The 13,061-nt window shown below is 37.3% G+C and overlaps 1 protein-coding gene across 1 annotated transcript; it reads right to left on the bottom strand.

Moving 5' to 3' along the window:
• Nucleotides 1–7,598: 7,598 nt before the first annotated feature.
• On the bottom strand, nucleotides 7,599–12,670 carry LOC309703139 (uncharacterized protein; the record flags this gene model as incomplete). Its single annotated transcript, XM_082527849.1, has 13 exons — nucleotides 7,599–7,857; nucleotides 8,544–8,652; nucleotides 8,741–8,875; nucleotides 8,953–9,059; nucleotides 9,191–9,235; nucleotides 9,346–9,372; nucleotides 11,287–11,325; nucleotides 11,441–11,467; nucleotides 11,644–11,720; nucleotides 11,853–11,906; nucleotides 12,017–12,021; nucleotides 12,411–12,522; nucleotides 12,630–12,670. 13 exons carry the CDS (start codon nucleotides 12,668–12,670, stop codon nucleotides 7,781–7,783), a joined length of 855 nt encoding a protein of 284 aa, XP_082383975.1. The 3' UTR covers nucleotides 7,599–7,780.
• Nucleotides 12,671–13,061: the final 391 nt, after the last annotated feature.

Genomic DNA, 13,061 nt, shown 5'->3' on the forward strand with positions numbered 1-13,061 from the left:
TTATGCTGTCTCCTACTTCTTTCATTTTCCAGTTACATTTTTCCTTTCTTGGTAGCACCCAATCTAAACATCACAATTACAAATCAACAAAAGCTACATTGTCTTTTAGGCATTGTGTCTTTAACAAGTGCCGACTGGTTGTTTTATTATAGCACTGATCTTACAAAACTGTTCTTTCTTCTGTTTTTCTTGTTTTGTTTTCTCTTTTCTTTTGGTCTTTTGTGCAATTGAAGCTTTCAGTCAAGTATCTGTCTGTGTTACATCTCATTGGGGAATTTTATATTTATCTGCAAGTGCTGGTTCTGTTATCAGTCTTAATTATATGTCCGTCTAGTCCAAACTCTGGACAATTAAAAAAATGTTGTCATAGGCATGACAGTTTGATCACCTTTTAAAATACTTTGTGGATTCTATAACCAGTATTCCTAACTTTTTGGCTGTCTCTGTACAGTTGAATTAAGGTGAAACATTAAAAAGTTAAAAATAACTCACAGAAGCTTTATGCATACCTTTTTTGTATCATGTTGACCACGGCCCCATCATGTGGTCAGATACTGCAACTACAATGGACAAGGCAAAGTAACAAAGTAAATCCAGTTATAAATGATATGTCCTAATACTTGAATAGAAAATTGGGATGACCTCTGTATTACTATAAAAAATTAGGGACTCTTTAGGTCACCAAGACTTCTTCAGTGTATTCAAGTGCAATACACATTGACCTAAAAACGTGTGTCAACACCAAATGGGAACTGAAAAAATAAGCCATATCACAAGTACTCAAAACCTGAAGATCATGTAATAGCCAAGTCCAAATTTATAAACACACACACACACACACACACACACACACACACACACACACACACACACACACACACACACACACACACACACACATATATATCTAAATGCATTTCTGCATTTAGATATATGCATTTCTGGCTGATTACCTTTAACTCTTTAGTTAGAGTGAATCCTATTGAGTTTAAAACTAAATATGTACCTACTTTGACTACACAGTGGTGGATGAACATATATTGGTTGTTTGAGAAAAGAATAATAGCTGGATGCCTTTGAATGAAACTGGTCACATGTTCATGGGTCTACTCACACATTTCAATGTTTAACATTTTAATGATACAGACAAGACAGAAAGAAAAGTTCGTTTTTGGACAAAGGTTTTGCTAAAAGCAGAATTTCAATACATAAAATTACTTCATTTTGTCATAATTTCATCTATTGACTGATGTTCAAAGAGGAGGATCCACAGAGCATAACCGCTCAACAATAAAAAAACAAACAAACAAAAAAAAAACTTTTTCTGTGGCAATGGGGAAATACATGGTATTAGAGTCCATCTATCCATCTTCTTTGACTTTTCCACATTAGACCGATTGCTGGACTGATTGATTGATGTATGGATGGATGTATGGATGGTCAAGGATCATATATTCGCCTTTAGCCACAAACTGTGTATGTATGGGTCTACCGATACACCATCAGAAATTAGCCTCCTCCACAAGGTGCCTGGGCTGGGGTGACGAGTCTAGCCTTGGCTGGAGGTTAGATGTTTCAGGCATTAGGAGATCGAGGCGCAGACTCACAACACACTGAAGATATTATTTCCCTTGACTGGCTTGGTGCCTTGGTGTCCTCATCAAATCACTGAAGAAGTTGACGGGGAGTGTGTGGAGAGGGTCCACACTTTCCGGTTCTTTGGTGTCCTCATCTCTGCTGACATCTCCTGGACAGGAAACATCTCAGCGGTCGTCAAGAAGGCCCAACAGCAGCTGCACTTCCTGAGAGTCCTCAGGAAGTACAAGCTGAACGCCAACCTGCTGCTGACCTTCTACCGCTCGTCCATTGAGAGCCTGCTAACCTACTGCATCACGGTATGGTACGGCAGCTGCACCAAAGCAGATAGAGTGGAATTTATACCAATTCCACGTGCAATAACTCAACTGTATATACATAACACAATTTATTACATATTACTTACGGCTTGTATATTGTACATTCTATATATATATATATATATATATGTTTTTCCCTATGTTAATACTGTCCATATGTACATAGCGCTGCAGAACTGTACCCCCCCAGCATGTTTACACTGAGTAGGAGATGCTCTGTATCTCACTGTACAACTGTATAGTGACAATAAAGGCATTCTATTCTATTCTATTCTATTCTATTCTAAGTTGGCTGGAGAGAGGTACATCTTGGCATCACTGTTTACACCACTGTCCCTACAACCTGGACTTGGATAAATGGCAACAATAGACTGAGAATGGACAGATGTCTTTTGCATCTTGATTACATACATACATACAAAAATACATACAAATGGGTTTACTAGCCATAATAACTGCACTTTATCTACATTCCTTTTAGTCCAGGAGTGTCAATTTTAGCTGGCAGTCATGGGTCACCTACAATAAAATGGCACGAGACTGGAATAAAATGCATCCATCAACTGGAGGACTTTATTAAAGAGAATACATGTTTACACATCAACACACAGTAACAAATCCAACCTATCTGCAAGCAATTAGCTTCCTTTTATACTCGTCCTGTCTCAGGTGAGCATCTGGAATAGCCCAAGTCTGGGGGTCAGCATAAGAAATGAAAACATAAACCTCCACATGAGCAAACATCAACCACAATATAACATATGATCGACATATTCAGATTTGTAACAACTCCTATACATTACTCAATAACATTATAACTTCAACCACTTCTATATACATGAAAACACCTTAACCCCACTCCCCTAGCCTGGCACATTGGTTTGCTCCAGGAGCTCATAAGCAGGTGATTGAGCTGCTTGTATTCTTTTGTTCCAGAAAAGAAGCAACCAGGAAAGGTCAGTACTGTTACCTACTGATGGGTAGATGAGGCCTCGTGAAGCGTTTCAGCACATTCCCCAAACTGCATCGACACTGTGTCGACACAGTTTTGCTCCATACTGACACCTGCTGGACCTTAAATATCATTGCAGGCAACTTACTTGAGACTCACAACAGACACTGATTCAATGACCTAGTCATACTTATATACACTGTATACACTGTAAGGTATTGTACTTTCCATGGAATCATTTTATATCTTCTATATTACAAATATTGTAGACATGTTTAAAATATATTATGAATGACATTAAGTGAAAATTAAAATGAAAGTATTGTGAATGTAATATTACCCATTTGACTCAGAGTTTATTATAAATTTCTATTCAGAAAAATAGGTTTATCCAATGTTTTTGCATTCAGTCTATTGCATTTTTTGTTTTTGTTTTTACACCATTTCCCCAGCTTTGGAAAACTCACAGGAACAGATGAAGCTGGGGTACACAAAAGCTGTAAAGCCAGGTGGATAAGGTTCTGATAAGATGTCTTCCTATTCCCTCAGTACGTTACACTCTCTCTCCACAATACTAAGGGGTTGGCAGTCCTTTATAATAAAATTCAGGACTGCCTGGTCCAGAGCAGTCTTCCTAGATGAAAATAATAAAACACATATTAATTTAAAAAAAAAATGATGATAAAGATGTTCAGTGTTGTTATGGATTCAAATATTGGAGATGGATACAAGAGGAAAAACCACAATAACAACACTGGTCCGGCCGGGTTGAGTCAAACGATGATTTTAATGTACACGCGTGGGAGATGGACACCGTACGCAGACAGCATCAGATCTCAAAATGGTGGAGCATTGATCAAACTCTTATAGCCTCTAGTGGCCCCACCTAATCATAAAAGCCTAAACATTCACATTCTTTCTCTCACACGGCGCCTAAGCTACGACCTTGGCTCCCTGTTTATCTGCTCCTGCTGAGATGGGGCAGAAAACTCCAGCATGTTCTGTTCTCTTCTAATCAGACAAATAAGGCGATGACTTTCTGTGAACAGTATTTCTTATAACTCAGCAGTATAATGCATCATAAAACAATATCATTCATTCACAATAAATCAGCAGTCTAATGTAATGCAAATGTAATAGTTATCACCTTCTTCTAATTCAGGAGAATAATGCAAACTAAAACTACATAATAATTCACAACCTTTAATTAGGGGTCTAACATGGCATAAGGTAATATTATAATCCCACAGTGTCTATATAGGCCTACCAGTGTTCATTCTTGGTGTGTTTGTCTCCTCATTTTCATGTTTGGCTCTGTAATGCCTAAACACTGGGGAGGTGCTTTTGTTTGTGTAAGAAATGCAGAACAGATGTGACATTTAACCTGCATAAAATGAAATAAATAATTTACACTTCAAGTCACATTGCTGTTTTTTTCTATTCTGATAGATTACACTGAAACAAAGGCAGACAAACTATTACCTTATTTGCAGTTAAAAGATCAAAATGATCCCAGACAGCAGAAACATTTATTTTTCTTTCGGGCTCCATTTTGTTATGGAGAGATGTGTATTATTATTTTTTTTTTTATCTTTGCCAGAGTAATTTTGTGGTTTTTTTTGTTTGTTTTTTTTTTGGTGGCGACTCATTCTGTTGGCAGATATGGATGCGGTACCTTTTAAACACAGTTTGGCACGTAGGCAATTAGCGATACAGCAGCTGTATCGATCACGTGACTTTTTCTCAAAGCGACGCACGCACCGATACAGGCATCGCTAGGTGAGCTTGATACATGCGTCGATGCGTCAGTGTTGCTGGACCCATCACTACTGTTACCACTTCTCTTTTTACATATACGAATAATTTAGGTTATACACAAATGATTAAATGTGACCAGCTGTAACTCAAGTTCTTTTCCTTACACAGGTAGGGTGGCCGGTCCCCCTGTCTGTTCACCTTTCACAAGCAGTCACTTAAATACTAACTCAAAAAACCTAATAAAAAATGTGTTTTTCTTTATTATATAGTTTATAAATGCCAATCAGTCAAATTAATAAAAATACAAGTAAGGGTAATGGAACCCCTAGACGAAAGCTTGTTTTGCAGTATATTTCACAATATGAAAAGGTCATCATCCCGGAGTCTTCCTGCGCTGGCCTGCCTTGTCTGACTCTCTTTCTTACTCTTTTTCTCCCTGCTTTTGTATGTGTGTTTATGTTTTGGGCCGTGTTTTTTTTATTTAGCTCTTACAGCATCGGTTTCCCTCCAGGCTTCCCCACCCAGATGTTAAACCTTGCCAAAGATCTGCAATATTAACCAGTCTGGTCCTCATGGGGTCATCAGAGTGACTATTTTAGCCTGAACCACTCCCTTAGTCATTGTAAGATTGTTGCACTGGCTTGAGGTTTTGTGTTGTGGATTCTGTCCTGGTTATGTTTTACATCAGTTTGTTGTCTTTAGTGCTGGCTAGATGCTGAAGTACCATGACCAAAGCTTGACATCTGAACCACAAAAACCTTTTCAGATCGTTCTAGCCTTACTGATTACAGAATTTCTTGGAGGTTTAAATGTTAAAGTGCTAAAGTCACACATTATAGATTTAAATAAAAGTGAAAAAAAATGGTTTGAAGGTTACAAAACTCAGTTCACAACTAGACTTTCTGATTTACAAGTACAAAATATTTATGACCACAATTTGAGCCCATAGCTTTTCTACTAGTAGGGGCGACTATGCAGAAATATGCTGACAGTCTGAGGAATTTTTCGGACATTTTCTCACAAAGTCAAAGACATTTTTCAAATTGAAAAGGAAAAAAAAGAACTTGTGAATTCCATCAGAGCTCTGAGTGTAAGGATTGTTTCATATGGCAATTTATTGTGAAAGCTTATTTTTTTTAAATGCCCTGTATTTGTATAGTGGAAGTGTCTTGCCCAAGGACACAACGACTTACCTAGTAATTGCTTAGGCTGCTACGATACTTAAAGTTATTTACAGAAGAATTTGCATCTGTTTCCCAGGAAAACACTTCAAAATTAAATGAGATTAAGTGAATCCATAATATGGCTCACACCCCAGAAAGTACAGGGTACTTACAGTGCACTTGTTTCATTGTTTCCTGCAGAAACCTGACTTGTTGCCTGCAAATTGCCTGTAAGTACAGGGTACTTGTGCTTTATTTGAGCGTCAAGCTATAAAGTGTTACCCTGTGTTAAGGTTCACAATTGAGGAGGGAGAGTACAAACCACCCATGGTCCAGAAGCTCTTGGTCAAACAATGATTTTAATGAACACACGTGTGGGAAGACACTCTGTACGCAGACAGCCAGTAGTCCTCGACTTAATCAAAGCATGAACAGATATTTTATAGCATCAGGGTTTGATTTACTGACGCCCCTTCATGCGTCACAGATACATTTTATACATAGATCAGATCAACAACACCATGGCTTTTCACCCAGAAAATCATCTTCTATTTTCATGGCTGGTACTTTCCGTTCTTATCTTAAAGTGAATTGTTCCTCTTTCTTGCCGAGACAACAAGGACGGTTCCTCTTTTACCGAGACACTTTTGCAGTTACAACCAGACATGACTAATCTCTCCTCTAAATAAATCTAACTAATGTGTGTGTATGTGTTGACCTCACATGCTCTTTGTGTCACCTCTTCACCTCCAACCTGCTGTGTCTCGTCCTCAAATGCTCTTTCTCAATTCACCTGTTGCACTTCTGACCTTTCACTAGACCAGAAGCTCACTGGGACTATGTGTATGTCTTCTACTAAATAAATGTTTTAACCAAGAACCTCTACTAAAACCTTAATATAAAATGATCTGATATATAAGTGTTTTGTAAGCATGTATTGCAATTCCTTCTATGGCTCCAAGTCACTTGCACAATAGATTGTCCGAACATCGCGCCGGACAAAGCTTCCGACCCCCAATTAATTGACCGAGCTCCAACTCTTTAATAAGCACAGATATGCATTGTGTATAAAATAGTCATAACTGCTTAAGGCCTTCTTAAAGCTATCTGTTACATTGTTAAAGCCTTGTCTTAGCCTGCTGCTCAAAATAACTTCCACTTCTGCAAAACTCTCCAAGCCTGTTTCCTGTCCTGTTACTTTTAGCCTTTCTGAAAGACACACTGTTTAACCCCTGAATGCAATATAAACTCCAGATTATATTATTAATGCAATGGTAATAATGATGATTATTCAACAATAGCAGTAAAATAATTTCCCTGCTCCACACCTGATATGTTCTCTGTCAACCATCGACTCTTTATAAATTTAAGGAACAAACTTAAAGATAAGACTGCAACCTAACCAAATATATTTTAAATGGATAATTCAGATAATTAAGAGCAATGAGTTTTCAGTGAGTTTACAATACTTTAGTCAGACTGCAGCCTATTCTGGTGTCTACCATTGACTTTCCTTATCTTAACCCAGACATGCTGCAGTTTGGAGGAACATCTCTGTAACCAGCAGGGTCGGTAGCCATGCCTCCACCCTGCTGGCTGTCAGAAGAACATGATTGACAGTTTCTATGTCACCATGAATAAAAATCTCATCCCATGGAAGGCACAGCTCCTTCGGGGCATTTGGACATGAATTTAAAAAAAAAAGAAGTATTCAATTGCTTATGGTAGGGTGATTAACACATCACAGAGAAATTTCTTTCAATGCTAATAGTTTTAATTTAAGAATGAAATACAGTTCACTCTACAAAGTAAAGGTCTACAGAAAGCTTTCTTTTAATCGTACAGAAAATTCAGCTCCAGTTCATTGCACATGATGCCTGATTGCTTGCATCATAGCGATGGTGTGGAAATACAGAGAAAGAAACAGCACTGAGAAAGAAAAACACAGATCTTTGTGCTTTTTACTGATGCATTATAGAGTTGATTCACAATTACATAATAATGTTTCCACAGATAGACGGGAGCTCAGTTTCACAGTCCATGCTCTCTAAGCATCCACTCTTTTCCTCTGCAAGAAAACCAAAATAAAACACAAAAATCACACTCAGTCAGTGCTACTCAGACTAAAAAGGTTTCCAACATGGGGTGACAATGTTTAGCAAATAAGTGTAATTTTAGTTTGTTCAGTACTAACTGTGAAATTACAGTATTTGTAAATGGTAATGGTATTTACATAAAGGGTATTTGTCAAGAAGACTGACACAAAAAGTGATTAGCTGTTTTACTTCCTGATTCACAGCCATTTATGTTACTCAATTCAGTGTTCTGTGCCTATATATAAATGTCCCTGTCTTTTTAATCTGTTTCACCCACCATGTTTGTACACAATACTTACAGTTATTTTTTGTACCGCACAATTAACATCTTAGTGAGTGGACAACATTAATCCACATATTAATAACCCAGTACATAGAAGTTTTGAACATAACATGATAGCTTTGTGTAACTTCAGAACACTGTATATTGTTTTTTATTTCTAAAATCTCAATTATTTAATGATGCATCACTGGGAACACAAACTGTAAATATTCTAGGATAAGAAACAATGCTCAGTGCAATAATAAGAAAAGAAAAATATACTTTAATACATACTTTTAAAACACTTGATAGAGTAGTAATGAGTTTGAAGTGATAATCAAAATAAATGAATCCAAATAAGATTGTTTTGTTTTTTTAAACACTTGACAGACTTACCAGTAAAAGTTATTTGCAAACAGTGGCGCTCATCTTCGACTGTGTCTCCATTACAAAAGTCAGCAAAAGCAGACATTCCCAAATAATCACTCCAGGACCAAGAAGGATTCTGTTAAAGCAAAATAAAATATTATATAAATTCATATTCATAAAAAAAAACAATTGTTTCTCAAAATCTTAGACATCGTGCTATTTACCCCTGGACTATTATGGCCTCCAACCCAAAATTCTCCATGATCATGTCCAGCACGCTTCAGCTCCGCTTGAATCTCATAAGCTTGAAAGTCATCATACACAGATGCAAGCTGTCCTCCATGAGAGTGACAGTTATTCTACGATGGGGATAAACAGCATGGAGTGACCAAGAAAATGTAAGATTTATTAATAGGAAAAAAGTCATCCTTGTTACCTGAGCATCGTCCCAGGTCATGTTTTCTGGAACAAAGATGAGGCACTGTTGACTGTGCATACTCCATCCATCTGGGCAAGATGGATGCCAGCCCCCAAATGAGTCATCTGCAAACAAATAACAAATAAAGAAGAAAGCATGAAACTGAGTCTGCAGTGCAGATTTTCCTTATGTTCAAATTTAATTTTAAAGAAGGAAAAAATAAAATAAATTCATATACTCCAATAACTATACCCACCTTCTGTAGATGGGGGTGCTGGTGGTGTTACCCAAAAGTCTGCATCTACAAGAGTTAAAATGTTTTTTAGTCGCAATTAATTTTTTAGGGTAATAAATTTATTTATTAGTGGATCAAAAAAAATATTCTCATTAAAAGACAACTTTTAGATTCACCTGGCACAATTGTTTCCTCTGGAAGAGCTGCAAAGACAGTTTGAACCACAGATATTTTTTAGTGTATCATTGCTGTGGTGTCATTGATTACCTTCTACGTTCTACAACATTAAAAAGAAATACAAAATGCAGGTAAATTACAGAAGTGAAGAGATACTAGCAAAATGTAAACTAAGAAATAAAAATGTTACCTAGCATGTCCTTATATACAGTATAATCACTGTATGATTACATAAGCTTATGATGTGTATTATATGACCTTATTGTACAATATTTTTTTAAACAACTAAATAAAGAAGAAAGTATGAAACTGAGTGTACAGTTGTGGCCAAAAGTTTTGAGAATGACACAAATATTAGTTTTCAAAAAGTTTGCTGCTTCAGTGTTTTTAGATCTTTGTTTCAGTTGTTTCTGTGATGTATAGAAGTATAATTACAAGCACTTCATGAGTTTCAAATGTTTTTTATTGAGAATTACATCACGTTTATGCAAAGAGTCAGTATTTGCAGTGTTGGCCCTTCTTTTTGAAGACCTCTGCAGTTGTCAATTAACTTCTGTGCCAAATCCTGACTGATGGCAACCCATCCTGTCATAATCACTTCTTGGAGTTTGTCAGAATTAGTGGGTTTTTGTTTGTCCACCTGCCGCTTGAGGTTTGGCCACAGGTTCTCAATTGGACTGAGGTCTGGGGAATTTCCAGGCCATGGACCCAAAATTATTTGTTCCCTGAGCTACTTACGTATCACTTTGGCCTTATGGCACGGTGCTCCATCATGCTGGAAAAGGCATTGTTCTTCATCAAACTGTTCTTGGATGGTTGGAAGAAGTTGCTGTTGGAGGGTGTTTTGGTACTATTCTTTATTCATTCCTGTTTTTTGGCATAATTGTGAGTGAGCCCACTCCCTTGGATGAGAAGCAACCCCACACATGAATGGTCGCAGGATGCTTTACTGTTGGCATGACACAGGACTGATGGTAGCGCTCACCTTTTCTTCTCTGGACAGGCCTTTTTCCAGATGTCCCAAACATCAGAGAAAATGACTTTGCCCCAGTCCTCAGCAGTCCACTCGCTGTACATTTGCAGACTATCAGTTTGTCCGTGGTGGGTTTTTTTGGGAGAGAAGTGGCTTCTTTGCTGCCCTTCTTGACACCAGTCCATCTTCCAAAAATCTTTGCCTCACTGTGCGTGCAGATGGACTCACACCTGCCTGCTACCATTCCTGAGCAAGCTCTGCACTGGTGGCACTCTGATACCGCAGCTGAATCATCTTTAGGAGACGATCCTGGTGTTTGCTGGACTTTCTTGAGCGCCCTGAATCCGTCTTCACAAGAATTGATCCGCTTTCCTTCAAGTTCTTGATGATGTGATAAATGGTTGATTTAGGTGCAGTCTTAGTAGCAAAAACATCCTTGCCTGTGAAGCCCTTTTTATGCAACGCAATGATGGCTACGTGTGTTTCCTTGCAGGTCACCATGTTTAATAGGAAGAACAACGATTTCAAGCATCACCCTCCTTTTAATGCATGCAGTCTGTTATTCTAACTCAGTCAGCATAACATAATGATCTCCAGCCTTGTGCTTGTCAACATTCTCACCTGAGTTGATGAGAACATTATTAAAATGATCTCAGCAGGTCCCTTTATGGCATGAAATGCTGAATGATGAAATGCAGTGGAAATTGAATTTTTGAGATTAAGTTCATTTTCATGGCAAATAAGGATTTTGCAATTCATCTGATCACTCTCCAAAACATTCTACTGTAGAGTATATGGATATAAAAACTGAAGCAGCAAACTTTGTGAAAACAAGTATTTCTGTCATTCTCAAAACTTTTGGCCACGACTGTACAGTATAGATTTTTCTTATGCTCAACTTCAATTTTAAAGAATGAAAAAAATAAAATAGAATAAAAGAAAATCACATACTCCAATAAGTACTCACCTTCTGTAGATGGTGGCGGTGTCCCCCAATTGTCTACATCTGCATGAGTTAAAATGTTCTTTGGTTCCAATTAATTTTGTAGTGCAATAACTTCCATTATTTATTAATGTATTGAAAAAATATATTCTCATTAAAAGACAACTTTTAGATTCACCTGGCATGATTGTTTCCTCTGGAAGAGCTGCAAAGACAGTTTGAAAGACGTTTTATTTGAAACACAATTCTTTTTTGTGAAAAATCTAAGATATTCCATTCTCTGGTCATGTGTTGCATGTATATTCTGTATCTGCAGAGTATATATGTATATTATAAAGTAGATAAAGTGAGAGGAAAAAAATACTTGTTTTAAATACTCACATAGACTGTGTGTGAAAGTCATCATGACACACACATGCAGAAACACAGTCAGCATCTTCATGGTGCAGAAATGAAATCTGATGATAACGTTTGAAAAACATATTAGGAAATGTTACTTTTGCAGTCAGCTCATAATGCTGTACTGATATTTAATAGATAACTACTAATTATTCATTAATAATGAAGAAATAAATCGACTGTAAAATTACCTTTTGTTTGTCCTTATCAGTGTCAGTTTGCCTGTGTTGAGCAACTGTATGCAGCTTCAAGTCAGAAAGAAATGACTAATTCAAACACGATCAAGAGCTTTTATTGGCCTGATAACACCCTCATCCTTGTCCAATGAATTATTTTTGTTCTGGAGGCAGCTCACCTGACCTGCCACCAGAACAAATAAGGTAAACTTTATAACGTTCATGTGTATTCAAAGCAGTGGATATATAAACTAAAGCAAATAATCATTGTAACGTGGTACTTTAACCTCCAAACACCCGAAATCTTTCATGGCATGCATTTTTAACTTCCAGTGTTGGGTGTAATGCGTTACTAAGTAACGCGTTACTGTAATTAAACTACTTTTCCACTGAAAAAGTAGAGTAACTAATTACTGTTCATTTTTAGGTATTTTAATTAGTTACTTACAATGCACTTGCGTTACATTGTAAAATAATTAAACTCGCTGAATATCATTATTTAGTTTCAATGATTTATCTTCTAAATGTAGAAGTAAACTCTGCCGCTTTAACATCGCTGTAGTGCAGCTGTACGTCATTTCGCGCCAGTTTGCTGCATAGTCGTATTCTAAAGCGGAAGATGTCGGACTCGGCTGAAGCGAGTGTCTGTGTTTTGAAATGGACATATTCCCGTCTCTTCACTTTTCTGAAACAAGCAGACACGAACATTACAGTAATATGTAAGCTATGTCCTGGGGACAAAAAACTATCGTCTGCTGTTAATAGCACGAGTAATCTACTGAAGCGCCTGACACGACAGCATAGACGAACACTTCTGAGTGATCCTTGTTCATCATCCGTGGATAACACCGCGGCAACTCCTGCTAAGCAGGCAAAACGTGATTTTTACTTCAGCAGCACAGAAAGCGTCTGAAGGTGATCTTAAAAAAATAATTGCAGGCTACATTGTGGAAGAGATGCTACCGCTGCGTACTGTAGAGTCTACGTCTTTAAAAATATTATTTATTATTTAAAGAGTTTAATTTCTATTGTTTGCCCACTCAAGGTTTATAGGGATTTTAAGAAGTATTTAGTTAAATTACTTTTTTAGTAATTAACCCTCCGGCGCGTCAAAATCACATGACCAATTTAAGACGACACAACATGCAGCATGTCAGAGTCTCCATTTCAACTTGGGTTGAAAGTGCGGACTTCAAACTAAATACCAGTTTTTGAATTGTGTTG

The sequence above is a fragment of the Aulonocara stuartgranti genome (assembly GCF_965226115.1).
Source record: "Aulonocara stuartgranti genome assembly, chromosome: 3".
Taxonomy (NCBI): Eukaryota; Metazoa; Chordata; class Actinopteri; order Cichliformes; family Cichlidae; genus Aulonocara; species Aulonocara stuartgranti.